At 32.9% G+C, this 17560-nt stretch overlaps 1 protein-coding gene across 1 annotated transcript; it reads left to right on the top strand.

The window, feature by feature from the left end:
- Nucleotides 1–776: 776 nt before the first annotated feature.
- LOC132555689 (DNA repair protein XRCC1-like) lies at nucleotides 777–15598 on the top strand. The gene is made up of 16 exons (XM_060220045.1): nucleotides 777–880; nucleotides 1867–1959; nucleotides 2406–2513; nucleotides 4049–4207; nucleotides 5049–5120; nucleotides 5347–5461; nucleotides 6980–7170; nucleotides 7491–7656; nucleotides 7850–8018; nucleotides 8458–8571; nucleotides 9241–9338; nucleotides 9696–9758; nucleotides 10737–10794; nucleotides 11943–12203; nucleotides 13514–13589; nucleotides 13821–15598. Exons 1-16 carry the CDS (start codon nucleotides 830–832, stop codon nucleotides 13929–13931), a joined length of 1905 nt encoding a protein of 634 aa, XP_060076028.1. The 5' UTR covers nucleotides 777–829; the 3' UTR covers nucleotides 13932–15598.
- Nucleotides 15599–17560: the final 1962 nt, after the last annotated feature.

Raw genomic sequence — 17560 nt, 5'->3', positions numbered from 1 at the left:
TATATACAACACAGACACCCATGATTTATAATAATAATATATAATCAAAATAAAAGTATTATCATAGCTGGTCCCCCTCAGCTTATCATAGTCACAAATTAACTTAATGATAATATGAAACAACATAAGTACTTAGTAACAGATTTTAATATAACAACACACAAATTAAGTTTTAAAACGACATCACGTTTAAAAGAAACAAAAACAAAACAAAATAAAAAATTCATTAAATGACGGTCATGAAGGATTATAAGAAACTAAATACTTTTCTTACCAACAAAAATTCTACCCACTAACAGAGTGCCTCAATGCCTTTTGGTGTGACGGGGAAAATCTCGTTAATACTTTCGAACTTAAAAGGGTCGTAACTCGCAAAATGGTATAATCAAATTTATAAGGGCCATTGATTCGTCAAAAGGCCGAAAACGAACTGAATAACGTCACGACGGAGAATCGATTACAACATCACCCATAAGGGATTCAGATTTAATCAAATTTTATATAATGACCGGATATCAAATTTTCATTATCTTGGAAGCACCCTGACTTTATTTTTTGGCATGGAAACACCAAGTAAAACTTATTTGTAGTGTCTAATGATGCGTTTCCACTTAATGATAATAATAATTGAAATACTCCGTAAAATATGACCGCTTCCGATTTCCTAGGTAATATTAGAATATGCCATATTTGGCCAATGAAACTACTCCATCAATCGCCAGTGCGAGACATTAAAATGTTACGCCGGCATTTTCAATCGAAGTAAACAATACAAATGCTGACTTGACATCAGATATAAAGGTCTGTACAAAGACAACCAGCAGACAAAATGCCTGAAATTAATGTCCAACACGTGGTCTCGTATAGCAGTGCCGACAAGGTAAGCAAACGAAGTTGCCTGATGATGTCTCGTATCACAACATTCACTTCAGAAGTAAAAGGTACAAGTTAGTGGTAGTGGTCAATAGGGTATCTGTCGTATGGCGGTGACAATTACTGAGAAGGATATTACTGAGAAGGATATCTGGTCAGTGAAAGTGGACAGTTGGATATCTGTCGTATAACAGTGGCAATTACTGAGAAAGATATCTAGTCAGTGGTAGTGGTCAGTGGGAAATCTGTAGTATGGCAGTGGCAATTACTGAGAAGGATATCTACTGAGTTGTAGTGGTCAGTAGGATATCTGTAGTGTAGCAGTGACCATTACTGAGAAGAATATATAGTCAGTGAAAGTGGACAGTTGGATATCTGTAATATGGCATTGATCATTACTGAGAAGGATATCTGGTCAGTGGTAGTGATCAATGGGATATCTGTAGTGTAGCAGTTACCATTACTGAGAAGGATATCTGGTCAGTAGTTGTGGTCAGTGGGATATCTGTAGTATAGCACTTATCAAAATAACACAGAATCTATTCACTTAAATTTGATTGTAATTTTATAAGGGGTATTCTTAGAATTTTCAGAATCATAGAGATGTTAAATTTATTTTTGGAAAAGTCAGCTTGTTTTCAAGTAAGAACACCCTCAGAAAAGGCACAGCTTGACACTCTTCTTAAAGTTAAAATCATGATTGAATTATGTCCAAAGACTGACCTATGTATGTGTAATGTGTACTTTTGGTTTTCGTGAATTATTCTGTATATCAAGTTGCATTAAAGGTCACATGTGCTTGATTTTTTTTTTTTTTATATATTTCACTGGAATCATTCCAGATCAAAGATACATGCTATACTAGGAAATGGTTTTAGATTACTTTTAGACATATGATATTCATACATGTATCAGTATTTATGCAAATATTCATATGAATTCATATTACATTTATATATGTTTCACAATATATTTGTTTATGCATTTGTCCAGGGATTTCCAGCTGACAACATCTTGAAAGCAGAAGGTGCACACAAATGGAAGACCACAGCTCCAGTGGATAAGCATGCTACAGTTGTCTTGCAGGTATTTCTATTTGCACAGAGGGAAAAGACACAAGCTCCATGACTTCAATTCAAAAGTCACTTTTGAAATCTGAGATAGTATTCATCATGTGTACAAGATTGAGGTCACAACAACAATGTATATGGAATCATTGTCATGGCTCTATTAACTGGATAAATACACTTTGTGATGGTAGACCTTCATATTTTTTACAAGTATTGTGACACCTTATGATTATTTTCTAATTCAAGATGTCTAGCTACATGTACAATCTTGGCTGATCTATGTTGGTGCCAGTATTATTACTATGGATGAAAAAGCTTTCTCATTTCTCTAGCAATGTCTGACATTATGGTCACATTGGTTCATTTATTACTAGATTTATTGCCTTTGATTTAGAAAGTTTTTAGGTTCCTTTTACCTTTCTGTTTTGCCTTAAACGTCTTTTTTTATGTTTTTTTTTTCAGTTTGAGAAAGCATCACTTATAAACAGTATTGACATTGGAAATGAAGGTTCAGCCTTTGTTGAGGTGCTGGTTGGTAAATCATCAGCTAAAGAAGACAAAGATTATCAGGTAGGTTAGGATCACAGTGATCAGGTGGCACATTGTAGGAAAATTTTCACCAAACAAAACTTTGTTGAGATAAAAAACCAAGTCAGATATTATCAAGGTTCAGCGCTGAAGATGGAGGTATGGTACCTACTAGTATTCAGGTTGTCTCCCCCTTTTTTTATTCTTCACAGTATCTTGAGCCCTGTTTGGTCAATTACACATAAGATTTACCCAATGCTTCTTTGAAGGAAATGTTTATGTGAGAGTGAATTTTTGGTCCTGAGGTGAAATGTCAAGGTCATAGTTACTATGAATTGAAAATCAGTTTCTGCAAAATATACTGAGCCCTTTTAAGTGCTAGCTTTCAGTGGCTTTTCATGCTTAGAAGTGAAAGGTTAAGGTCACCGTTACTATTAATAGAAAATGAAATATACCGTAGAAAGTATGTCATATCTAAATGTTACTGATATATATACTGATGACATATTGAAGCTTGATTGGCTGAATTCAAATGAGAATTTAAATATATATAAATGTAAATATATTGTTATGGTATATACAGTATTATTGTCTGGAGAACTCCTCCTAAACTAATGAACCAATTCCAATGAAACTCAAATTTCAATGTAAAGGACCATATGTAGATGTGCATATGATTTTTTTGCCCAAAAAATGTTCATTGCTGTGGTAACTGGTAATTGTAAACAGGTTTTACTATAAATAGCCATTATTTCTTGATAATTCTGCAGATTTTATTTTTTGACAACGGTCAAATAGTATAACAAATCAAAGCATATAAAAGGAAACATGAGGAGGTTTACAGAAACAGTTACTATGGCAACACAATCCTGGCCTCTGATTTGTCAAAATGTAGACATTATCTGAGCTTGACCATTTCGGTATAAAGGGCTATAAGGGGATGGCAAAAATTACTATAGGTTTTTAGCCCACCATCAGATAGTGAACTTCTCAAATTGTCTGTGGTCTGTCTGTTCATAAACAATTTTTGTTGTTGCTATTCTATTAAGTAGTACTGGAGGGATCTTTCTCAAATTTCATATGTAGGTTCCCCTTCGTCCATAGTTGAGCTTGTTTGATTTTGGGACTGATCAGTGGCTAACAGGCAGCCATCTTGGATTTTTTCAATGAATATTGTTATCACTATTTCTTCAGAAGTACTCTGTGGATCTCTCAAATTTCATATGTAGGTTACCCCTGGTCCCTAGTTGTGCCAGTTTGATTTTGGGTCTGATAAGAAAAACGAAATGGCCGACAGACGGCCATCTTTAATTTCTCTTGATAAAGTTTGTTATTGTTATTTCTTGAAAGCATGCTTTGACAAATTTTGTAACATCACTTTCCTCGCTATACAGGTTAAAGGTCAAAGTCATAATTGTCATCTTCTGCGAATTCATTAGTTATCTGTCAGTCAGTTTATATTAAATTGAAGGATATCAAAGGTTAGGGATCCTGATGTGGTTTTGATGTTATAGCTTGTTATATTGGACATCAACATCCCTCTGTATTACTGGTGAAACATTTGACTGCATTAACAGGTGCTTCTTGTGGCCTCCTCATTTATGAGTCCAATGGATAGTCGTAACAATACAAATAGGAACAGTGTACGCATGTTTGGTAAAGAGAAACTCTCTAAAACTGCTGTCAGCGAAAAATGGGACAGAGTGAAGATTGTTTGCACACAACCCTTCAATAAGGTAAATATGGTTTATTTGATCAGGTATATTATACCCATCTGAACTAACACTGTTGGTGATTTTACTTTTAAACTACTACATAGAAGAGATAGATCTTGTGTTACACAGTTTAGAAATTTAAATGCTATTTGTTATACTGTCATAATATATATACTGTAAACCACTTAGAATTGAATTTGATTTATTTGTGTGTTTGAATCTTTTCAAGTTTAATTTGGTTAAGGAATATCATTTTATGTTAATTATTCAATTTTACACTTTACATCATACTTTTAGAGATAGTTCTATGATAAGGAATATGTTTTTACAGATTTATGGAGGGAGATTTTTGATGGCGTTGTTGGCATCTACATTTAATTTAATCATTTCAACTTTATAAGCAAGACCTTCTATGCACATGGGTTTATTTATGATTTTAGTCTCTACTTGATGGTTAATTGGACTTCATAAATTATCAAACAAAAGTTAAAGTTTTGTGTTCAGCTCTGTTTTGAGCTTAAATTTGTCTCTAAATACATGTGTAGTCATCACCAAACCTGGAATATACTAAAGATGCATGGCTATCTCGACACAATGATTTCAGATTCTAAATTTCACTTACAATTTACTTACAAGGAGATCCTGCCTCAGAATGACCTTGGCTGTGGGGAGATCAACCCAGCAAACAAACAAATATAATTCACCATTAATTGGACTTTGTCTATTAGTTGTAAAATGTTCAGAGATTTTTTAATTTACATGTTGTGAAGCCTTGTTTCTGAATAAGTACTGTTGTTGAAGATGCTGTATTCCATTTAAAATTTATTGTTAATTGCAAATTTCTGGGATTTTTTAATTTCAGACGTCTAGTTACGGATTGTCCTTCATCAAATTCCATTCTCCTCCAGCACCAGGAGATAAGGAGGAACCTTCTGTAAGTAAGAGGAGATAACTCTTAACTGATCAGATAAAAATCATTCCCTCAATTTCCTTTGTTATGATCAGATCAGTATCACAGTGTCATTCACAATGATGAAGGACCTATGTCTTTATACCATGACCTATACATTGTGTTTTCCGATAATATTTTCACTGTTTTTGTTTATCTATATATAAAGTTATTTGTATGATAGTAGACATTCATCTGAAATTTATTTTAGGTTGGTGCAAAGAAACTTGGTGCCTTCCTCATCAAACCAGAGAAAGAAGATGATATACAAATGGGGTCTGTGTTTGCAAAAAGGTCAGAGGTCAAGGATACCATGCCGGCCACTGGTATAATGATTTAGTTTGATTATCTATAAAACAATACATTTATTTTGAGAATTAGTTTAAGAAATATACTGTATTGTGCAACAAGTTTTGTTATAATTAAGAGAAAATTGTCAGATTCACAGTGGAAACATGTTATCATTTGTTCATCAGAGCTTAATCAAGTTAGATAGAGCATATTTAATGGTGTCTTCAGTGATAACAAATATACTTCAAAAGTGTGTCTAATATTTTAGTATCTTTCTTGAATGGGAATTACAAGTGAAAGATACAAAAATTATTTGACACGAGTGAAATATGTTTGTTATTACTGAAGACACTACTAAACATTCTATTAATTACATTTTCATAAGCAAAATAGCTGAATTACTGTCATATTTGGAAGAGATACAAAAGAGGAAAACTGACTTGGCTTTTCACAAACACTATTCACTCATTACAACTTCGTATTGTGTGACAAAATTTAGTCCATTTTGAAAAAATGATTCAAAATAGTTAACACAATGTAAATTTATTCTTATATTCTCATAGAAAATGTTACTTATCTTGTCATTAACAAACAAAATTTGCTATAAAACATTCAGAAAGTTTAACTCGTGACCAGTTACTATGCAGCTAAAAAAGAATGGTGACAACCTACATCTGTTGATGACACAAATCCTCTTGAAATGTCTAATTGAAGACATTTGGTTGGAGATTAGGTTCAATTTCTGATAGGTTATTTGTGTACCATTGTTTTCATTGTTTACCATGGAATTGAATGTCCTGTTACTAGTAAACAATGCTTTCAGGTTTCAGGTTTTGTAATTGTTTTGTCTCTGGCTCTATGATTTGTCAGTTTGATAAGATGATTTGTGTTTTCTCTGTTTTCATTGTTGTAAATCTGCAAAAGTTCAAAAGTTTTATCAATGATATATTTCTCTATATTTCACTGACAAAAATATAATTAAATTTATTCTGATATTTTTCAGTTATTGTAAACAGATTCAGATTAATTATCATTTCAAATACTGTAATCAATTGTTCTTTTGTGTCTACTTACTTTCACGATTTCTGCATGGTAACAGTTTCATATTTGTTAATCAAGTTAAGATTTACTCTCATATTTTTCAGTTACTGTAAACAAATACTTTCCTGGAATCAAATGAATTATCATTTCAGATACTGTAACCAATCATTCTTTTACTTTCATGATTTTTACAGTGTCATGTTCGTAATATATATAATAAAATTTCACGGAAAACAGACTTCATTATACTCCGCATCAATAATGAATTTCTGTGATTGTACAAAAATCATTCAAGTGAATAGCACTATTTGATACAAATATAGAATTAGAAAAAATGCATCCTACATAGATATCTGTGTCTTAATTTGAGGCTGTGAATTTTACACAGTTGGCTTTAATGATGAAATTCAGGAATTTAAGGTACATCAGACATGAGAGGAAATCAGTTAACAGTAATATTACAAACAAATGTAGATTTTTAGTCTGTTATATCTATGTTGTCTGAATCACAGGAGCAGCAGCCATCAGAGCAGCATCTCGACTATCAGAGGAGTCACGCTCGACGTCAGTTTTATCTCCCGCAGCATCACAAAAATCTAAAACCAATGATGTTGCTTCATCGCTCAAATCTGAAACCAGTGAATCTTCCTCATTTTCTAAATCTAAACCAAGCAATACGAAAGCAGCCCCCAAAATGTCTGAGGTAAGGATGCAGACAGGTAAAAGTGCAATTTTATGTAGTTTATCCTGCTGATATGAGCATATTTCATAATTTCTCAAGGACTTTGAAGTTAAATAACACAATTTATTGTCTATTATCAGAGTTTCAACCTTTATATTACATTTCAGCATTTTGGATTCAACAAAGGACAAATTTGATTATATTCATTTAAGATATGAAATAGAAACATGCATAAGTATTACATGTTGGGGCATTAATAATAGTCTTTTACTCTGTACTTCTAGACAGTTTACAAACTTGTAACTGTTTCATAACCTGAAGAGTTTCATTTATGTTTATAGAACCGCAGTAAAAGGAAACATAAGTTAAGTGATAACGAGGGTCAAAGTTCAGACGATGACGACTCGCTGCCTGGCAAACCCCCATTGAAGAAACAGACCACAAGTCTCAGTTCTACAGCCTCCTCAGTGAATAGTGATACGAAAACAACATTGAAAAAAATTAAATGTAAATAAATGGAAGAAAAAAGGATATGGACATGAATGAAGAAAATTAAAACTTGATTCTTTGCTTGTTTTATAATTGTTGTTTGTATTTAATATATCCATATACAGTTATATATCCTTGTTATATAAACTTCTGGGTAATCCAGTAATAAGATGTACAAATTGTATACTGTAATGATGTTCTACTGTTGTAGCTGAACCTGCTCGTGAATCACCTATAAAGTCCTTTAAGCGGCTTATGGAGGGGGTGGTGTTTTCTTTGAGTGGATTCCAAAATCCATTCCGGGCAGAGCTGAGAGACATGGCCACAGAAATGGGAGGTGTTTACAAGGCAGACTGGGATAAAACATGTACACATTTGATGTTAGTATGTTGGGAATAATTTGTTTCCAGTAGATAATAATTACATCACATCGGAAATAAGTCATTGTCTATATGTATTGCTGTTATGTATGAAGTTACCAACAGTCCTGTATTAAGTCTGATTAAGTCTTATGACAAGAAACAATATAATATTTGAGGGTGTGTCTAATGTTAAGAAGATGTTTTATGTGGATGCGTCTTATGTAAGAGGTGTTTTATGTATGTACTATTAATAAGAATTTGTGTTTTGTTAGGTAGTGTCTAATGAGAATGGTTTTATTCAATCTGTAACAGATGTTACATAGGGTGTATTGGTTAAACATAGACATAAGTGTAATATTGATTTCAAAGATAGTTTAAATAATGCCATCAAATTTCAATGGTTCCAACTTTGAGAGTTATGAAAATATTTCTCAACAATACATGAATTCCTTTGCAGATGTGCCTTCACTAATACCCCAAAGTACAACCAAGTTAAAGGAAAGGGGAGGATAGTGAAGAAAGACTGGGTCCAGCACTGCTACAAACAGAAGAAATATTTACCATGGAGGAAGTGAGTAATTCAGATACACAAAATGGTTATTACAGTGATGTACCATATAATTTCAGGGTATTACAATGTATTACATATAATGTCAGGGTATTACAATGTATTTCATATAATGTCAGGGTATTACAATGTATTACATGTTATGTCAGGGTATTACAATGTATTACATGTTATGTCAGGGTATTACAATGTATTACATGTTATGTCAGGGTATTACAATGTATTACATGTTATGTCAGGGTATTACAATGTATTACATGTTATGTCAGGGTATTACAATGTATTACATGTTATGTCAGGGTATTACAATGTATTACATGTTATGTCAGGGTATTACAATGTATTACATGTTATGTCAGGGTATTACAATGTATTACATGTTATGTCGGGGTATTACAGTGTATTACAGTTTAAGTGGCAGAAATGGTTATCATATCCCCCTTTTTTAAAGTATGCATCTCTTTGTCCAAAAAATAGACAACATAAAGTACATTTCCTCATTTTTACTACAAACTTGGTAGCTAAGGTTACACATCTTAGTTTTTATTGTTCTTGACATAGACTTATAGTTTTATTTTATCCCTTGTTTTTCAAAAATGATTTGACTTCATGTTGCACCTCCTAACACAGGTATATAGATATGACAAGAAGTATATGTCTTGTTTTTGATAGATACAGACTTGGTGATGCTGATTACTCCAGTGATGAGGAGGATAAAGAGGATGAACCTGTTATTAAGAAAACTCCTAGTAAACACAAGGAGAAGCAAGGTAAATTGTCTTCAGACTGGAGTAACGGTACATCTACATTCTGTTGGTCATTGTTGTATAAGTACATGTTATTAACACATTATCATGATAACAAAGTGTTAACAACAGCAGATAAGTATATGTGATGGCTGACAAGTTGGCAATTTTACAACAGTCATATGTATTTCATCATGGGGCTGGGAAATGGGTAATGATGAATGCTTCTTGAACTTGCATGTAGTAAAACAAATCACTTTGTGAGGGATTTTTTCTAAGTCATGGAGGAGGACAATATTTCCAATCAGATGTGGTAAGAACTACAGGATTAGCATCGTTGTAGGTCCAAAAGTTACAACTGATCATTCAATATGGTTTCAGATATCAGGGATGACAAGAGCTCCTCAAGTAAGGAATCCACATCTAAAAAAGTTAAAAAGGAAGGTAAGTGATAACACCCCTTTTCTCCTTTAAATGACCATACTGAGTTCTCTCAAAAAAATTTGTGTTTGTTCCGACATAATGATTTTATTTTACAACGAATAAAAAAAATTGCAGGTGATCAGAACCTTTTGTGCTTAGTTGTAAGTAGTTCAAATAGAAACTTCCTGTGGTAAAAGTCAGTGATCTGTCAGATGGAATTACAGGTCATCTATTTATTTGAAAAATGCCAAAGTTCTGGTACAGTATAAAGCAATATTCCACAATTATTTTATCACAGAGTTTATTCACTTGTCAGTACCAGATAATGCGTCATTAAAGAACAAAGACCAAAAAGAGGAAAACAAATTCTGTTCAAAAATCAAACTAACACAAAACTGATAATGATCATGCAGTGATGAGCACCAGGATCCCTACGGGATTATGGGATATCTTGTCATTGTTTTTTTTGTTTACAAAACTTCTGTGTCACATTAAGTAGTATTTCTGAAATTAGAAGACTGATATTTCTCAAACCATTGTATGATGTATTGTGTTTTACACTTGTAATCAACCAATGAACAGATAAAAATATATAGTCTGTACAGATCATGTAAAATAAAGATAGCTGTACAGAGAGATGAAGCTCCATTTTCAGTACCCTGAAGATAGTATTAAGCTTATGATAAGAAACTATGTGTATTTGCATATTATTCTCTTACTGTTTATGGTGATAATATCTAAATTTGGTACAATATTGTATACTATATGTAATGTTCACCACAGTTAAACTTCGGTGTTTTTTTTTTTTATTATTTTTCAAAAGAGCGAAAAAAGTGTAATGAAATATTATTGAAGGGTTAAAAAACCTAGGCAAACATTGCCTTGTATAGAGTATTATAAGGATATTCTGAGAGAAGTTTATCATATCTTACAATGAGTAACAATATACAAAATACAGAAATATACTGTAGCTACAGCAGTGTGTTTTAACTGTTACAGTGTATGATGATGACACCGACGTGGATTCTGGAGAAGATACTGAGGATGAAGTCCGCAGGTGTGCACTGGTTAATAAAATCCATATGCAGTTGTATATCATTGAAAAAGCCATATATTTTTACAATACTATATTCAAAATTCTACAATTCTACTACCATAAACTTAACTTAACAGTATTTTTTTTACCAGACAAATCATTGGATTACACTTGAAATTCTACATATCAGGTAGATTCTTATTGTTATTATTATTATTAATATTATTTTGATGTGAAAATAAATAGCTTAATACAAAGTTGATAGTGGATAAGAGTATGTTGATAATTATCTAATATTCAAATAATGTTATTTGCTCACCTGGCCTGAAGGTCAAATTTGGTCTGAAGTATTCTTGGGGAAGGGGAGAACCAATTTTGGTGTAAATAGGGAAAATTCAGTCAATTTCTTTAAAATCTATAAAAAGTTCTTCTGGAATTTCACGATAATGTCCAAAATTGGTCTGAAGCATGCTTGAGTGAAGGAAAATTAGTTTTGTTTTGTAAATGGTGAGTCTCGGGGGCCCTCTAGGACTTAAGGAAGGGGGCCTAATAGGATAAATCTATCAAATCTTTAAAATCTATATTGTTCTTCAGGAGTTTCCTGATAATGTCCAAAATTGGTCTGAAGCATGCTTAGGTGAAGGGAAATCAGTTTTGTATAAAGTGTAGGTTTTAGCCCCTTTGGGTCAGATAGGTGGGACCCAACAGGGTAAACCTATCCCTATGTGGATTTAGTTCGTTTTCATACCATTTCTTTGCACCATCAACAATTCATTTGGATCTTTGGTTTTTTGAAACAGTTATGATCTCCAGTGAATAACTATTGCATTGCTGAGCATCAGGAGATAAACAAAATCATAACTCATAATTTATCTTAGGGTCTAATCCTACCCCAGGACAGATTATATCGTTGAAGCCATTGAAATTATTATCCTGTGTTTTAATAGCATTGCTGGGCATCAAGAGATTAACAACTGATCTCTGTCCCCACCCTAAGGGAGTTTGAAGCTGTATATGTGGGGCGAGGCTCATCAGGGGAAATATTTTCCTTCTAAAGAAATGTAAAGTTTTGCATTATTGACTTAGATATCTAGGTGAGTGATACAGGCCCTCTGGGCCTCTTGTTAAAAGTTTAATTATGTTCATCGTTTTCTTTTAATCATTTCTAGAATTAAACAAAAAATGGAGAAAGGTGATAAATCAAAGGCTGATGAAGTAGATAACTATGGTGATTCAACAGACAATGATGATGAACCCTCTAAAAAAACAACACACAACAAAGTTAGTAAGATGGAGGTGGAGGACGATGATGATGACTCCGGCCTACCTGAACTTCCAGATCTCTTCACAAACAAAAATTTCTTCCTTTATGGAGATTTCTCTGTATCGGAACGACGTCTAATAGTTCGATATATCACAGCATATAATGGGTAAGTCATATATCTCTGCAATATGTTAGGTCAGTCAGGATGATCTGTAGTGATCATGTTTTGTCTGTAAACTTTTCACATTTTAAACTTCTCAAGTTCCACAAGTGAGATTTAGGTGAAACATACCTGAAATGATGCTCAGATGGCCCTGACTAGTTTTTTTAATTATTCATTTTTATGGCCAATTTAAATGCCATGACTGCCAATTTGAACAACACATTTTAAACATCTGCCCTAGTTTCACAGGCGCCCTGGAGCTGAAATTTTGTGGGAATATTGAGAAATTGAAATGAAAATTGTTATTTTCATTTACTGCCAAAATATTCTGAACTGTTTTAATCTGTCAATTACTGTTCCCACTATTACCACTGTTATATAGGCCTTTATCATCAGATGACTCATGACCCATGGACTTCTTTTATATAATTAGATAACTTATATGCAGCTTCTTTTACATTTACTTATTTTGCAAGCTTCAGAGAATTTGTGGAACTGATGTCATGAATTTTACAAATCTGATCCTCTTCAGATATTAATTAATTGTTGAAACAGTTTTCCACTCTGGATTTTACTATTTCATTCTCAATATAAATTGATCTCTGTATATTAAAGCGACATCATGGTAAAACAAATTCATTTTTATCTGAATATTTTTTTGATATTGCTTATGTATATATCAAGTGTATCGCCCCATGAACAATGACGGTTGGCTTTCAATGAAGCATGTGGGTTATTTGAAAATTATAAAAAGGAATTCCTTATCTGTTGTTTCTGATAACGCATGTGCACAAAACACCCATCACCTTTCAACAAAAAAGGCTTCCTGCTTGAATCGGTTGTGAGAATGTTGGAAATTATTGTCACTTATTTTGAAATTCTAAATTGTCTTAGAGCTATCAAATATCATTGCCGCACTCATTACAACATTGGTTTCTATAAAATGTGATATTACTAACTGTGTCACTACTGTCGCTGTTATTTCTGTTCGCAATCATGTGTTCATGTTTACAAAACGAACTGCCTCATTATCAAAAATATTACGTAATGTTACTAGTGCTAAATTTGAGAGGAATTTCTCAAACCAAAGACGTGGTCAAGGTGAACATCAGAAAACAACTTCCAATATTAGGATAACAAAGAGATGTAAATGTGTAACAGAGGTAAAATCAATAACAAAATTCATGGTTTCACCATGATGTCCCTTAAAGTAAGATTTTGGTATGCGATCAAATGCTTTTGTGACTGAATTAAGCAAGTCAAATACTGAATGTATAAAATATTTGATAGTATATATATTGCCTTATTTACAGGGAGTTGGAGAACTACATGTGTGATAAGGTGAATTTTGTAGTTACCTACAATAAATGGGATGACAATTTTGATGAGGTAAGTGAAAAGTTATCAGTAAATTGTGATATAAACTGATACAGAGTTTTTGTATAACTTTTCACCTGTTATAGATTTTATTTAGGTGCAAATTTGTGGTGTCTTGGTAAACTTGATTTACTTGAAACTTGAGACATCGGTCATTACTGTGAAAAAATTCACATACCAGTATGTGGAGGAAATCTTTTCCATGTAAGATATGAAAAGTATTTTTGTGTTTACTTTTATCAGGCTTTGGCAGATAACTCAGAGCTGGTGTTCGTGAAACCAAAGTGGATTTATTCCTGCCATGAGAAAAACAAGACTTTGCCTTTCCAACCTTATATTGTTGTGCCAGAGTGATTATGAACAAATGACTTTCTCTGAACAGCAGGTGTCTTAGTCCTTGTACATGTTAATGACTTGGTGGTTCATCATTTTAATCTGGTCAGCTATCTATAACTGACCTTTAAATCAGTCGTCAGAATGTTCTGTGTACAGGTAGCAGTCATGGTAAACTATGGAGGTAATTATATATGTATGTGTGTATAGGAGGTGAGTTGATATCAGTTTTTCAATATCATTCAACAATCAGAGATATATCTCAATTGTTGTTTTATTTCAGAAAAGAAATCCCACTCTCTTTCCTCTGATCATGTCAAGTAATTGACAAACAATTCTGATAAATCTATTTTAAAAGTCAAACATCTCATTTATTGTGTTTACACAGTCTGTTGATTTTCCACTTATACTTATTTTTGTTATTTTATATATTGGGTGAAGATAGGCACAGATTTAAAGTCAAGTTGGATGAATTGTTAACAAAGCAATGATATTTTGTAATCTATGATAAGATTTTTTTTTTTGTCAGGAATGTTTGAATTGTGCAATTTGTTCAGTCATGTCAGCATATATGTGTGCCGTTATTTGCAAGATAATAAGGCCTTTTGCATTTAAATATGTTTCCTAAAGGAGGATTCCGGAAAGAAAAATTTCTATACAGGATATATGTTGTGGAGATAATGCCATTTATTTTGGTTTTATAAACTTGTCTAAATGATCTTTATTTACTAATGGGGCCCTCCCACAGGATAGATATCTGCCTGAAATAGACCTATCAGTGTAATGTTTTCATTCCATTCCATCTTCTAAAAATACAATAACATATTGATCAATTTCTTAATGTGGAATCTATTGTTTTAATGATATAGTTTAAACAATGTGCATAGTTACATCTCCTATGTTTAGCTCCACTGATGTGGCGTCTGTCGTCCAGCATCAATTTTTCCTTTAAACAACTTCTTCTCAATAGTCAATGGAACAAATATTTTGATATCTGACTGCTATGTTCCTAAGATGAAGCTCTACAAAGTTTGAGAAAAAAAATCACTTTGACCTTTATTCAAGGTCACAGGAGTCAGGTTTGTTAAAACCTTTAAAAGACTTCTTCTCTTGAACTAAAAGGCCTAGAGGCATGATATTGAATGGTATATATATATATATCTACCAGGTGAGCACTGCAGGCCCATTGGGCCACTTGTTTTGTATTGTTATACAGTGTACACTGTAAAGTATATTTTTAGTATCAAAACCCCCGTAAGTTAGACTGGAACCCATAACTATGAATTGTTGACTCACTGAAATAAGAGTGTTCTTTACCAAAGACTACTTGTTTGAATTTTCTGACTGGGTCTATATTAATGTATATTATAGGTCAAACAATGTCATTGTATGAGTACTTGGAATGTTATCGTTAAGATAAAGCTAAATGTAAATATAGGAGTAGATGTTTACTGGAGATCACTGTGACATTTGTACTGATTTGTTTCTGATAATAATGTTTTATGTACACTGAGAATAGAACTGATTGGCCAATATTTTAGAAATACACCAATATTGTTGATGTAAGTGATGTTTGTATTGACCATCATTTCTAGAATAACTTTCCTTAAAAACAGTACTTGAAACAAGCTTGTATCATGAATGTATTGACCAACATTTTATAGAAATAAATTTCTTATATAATGAAAGATATTCATGTTCTTTCTTTTTTTGCTCCCAGCAAATTTTCTGGAGCATAACGGTAAAGCAAGGACCATGAAACTTGGTGTATACATTGGTCATACTAAGGGTGTGTGCACTGTGCCAAATTCAGAATTAGAGAGTTTTTTCCCTTTTTCAAAATTTTGTGTCTAGAGCAAAACTTTGAATTGCATGCGTTTAAACTAGGATAATGAAAGTTGGTGTATTGACCTTTCAATTATAGAGTTATTGCCCTTTGATAAGAATTAAAAATATGAAAAATTTTAACCAGAGCATAACTTTGCTTGCATGTAAGTTAGGATAATGAAACTTGTTGTATACATTTATCATACAAAGACAATGTGCAGTAAACCAATGTTAGGGCCTGCAACCCTTTAATAACAATTAGTTATTGCCTTTTGTTAACATTTTTTGTCTGGGGCATTACTATGCCTGCAATTAAACTAGGATCTTGAAAGGTGATATATATATCAGCCATACAAAAGCAAGAAGCACTGTAGCAAAGTCAGGGCCTTTGACCCATCAGTACATAGTTATTGTGCTTTCTGAAAATTTTGTGTCATGAACATAGCTTTGCTTGCAACAGAACTAGAAGCATGAGATTTGGTGTATATATTTTTCTTACTAAGAGAATGTGCTGTATACTAAATACTGGGCCTACAACCGTCAATTACAGAATATTGCCCTTTGGTAACATTTGTGTCCAAGAAAGTCGTTTTTGGGGAGCATTCATCAGTTTTATTAAAACTCTTGTTTTCTGTAAGTTTTAAGTGCAACTACAATATCAGATTTCAGCCTCAAATTTATTCACATTAACGAATTGATAAATTGGTACATCCACAGTACAAGTAATGGATTCTAGCTGGAGTCAGTGTAGTAAGTCAAAGAAATCTGGATGTTGTCACGGTCAATCTTTTACAACAGTTCAACATCATATAGTTTGACAGAAAAAATGGAATTCTGTGAGGGATTTGCCACCTGGACACAACAGTAAGACTGTGAACACTAGTGTCTCTCTATCTTCCAATACATCACAAAACTCATTCTCCTCTAAGTCTATCCTTCTGTTTAATCTCCATATTGAAATTAGACAAAAAAAGAAACAGATCCTAGAAGGATTTTGGGGCCCACCATTGTTCGATCTCCTCCGTTCTCTTCTCTCCTCTACATATGCTCATGATTATATGAAATTTGAGCACTCCTCTGAAGAAACAAGCAGTATCAAATGTTCAACGCTGAAATCCAAGATGGCTGTCTGTCTGCCTTTTTCTTTCTTATTAGTCCCAAAATCAACCAGTGACAACCAGGGACCAAGGAAAATCTTCATATGAAATTTGAGAAAGATCCATCCTGTACTTTTCAAGAAATAGCTCTAAAGAATTGTTTATGGAGGGACAGACCGCTGATGGACCATGGACTTGGGGATATTTAAATAAAAGGCCATGCTTCACCAACTGATAATCAATTGCAAACAAATGCATGGATAATTCAAACAAATATTTTCAATAAAAAGAAGTCTTTTATTTTCTGCTGTACATGTTGGCCACATATTTTTGTTACAATAAATAGCACATTTGACATACCAAATACATATAGTGATCGGTGCTGTTTTGTTTTAATCACAACACCTAAGTACACAATCAACTAGGCTTGGCTTTTTTTGGTACATTGAAAACAAATGCACCACAATAATGTGGCCCTTGTTTACTTTTTGCAACAATAATAACAGGTAAGTAAAATAGTACATATTTCCAATGTATTGAACAGTGGATTTCAAATAAATTAGATTGACTAATCATTGAGGGAGACAGACTTAGTAGTATTATCAATTTTTTTAAAATAATTGTTTTGTAAGCAGGATGCATTTGATGACTTGGTTAGAAATAACAATGTTTAAGCAAAATCTTCATACAGTATTGCACTTTATATTCTTATACACCCCTGACTTT

This window comes from Ylistrum balloti, unplaced genomic scaffold (assembly GCF_031769215.1).
Source record: "Ylistrum balloti isolate Yb309-2 unplaced genomic scaffold, AGI_CSIRO_Ybal_v1 Utg370510, whole genome shotgun sequence".
Classification (NCBI taxonomy): Eukaryota; Metazoa; Mollusca; class Bivalvia; order Pectinida; family Pectinidae; genus Ylistrum; species Ylistrum balloti.
The sequence above is the reverse complement of the archived record's forward strand: the minus strand, read 5'-3'. Positions and strand labels throughout refer to the sequence as shown.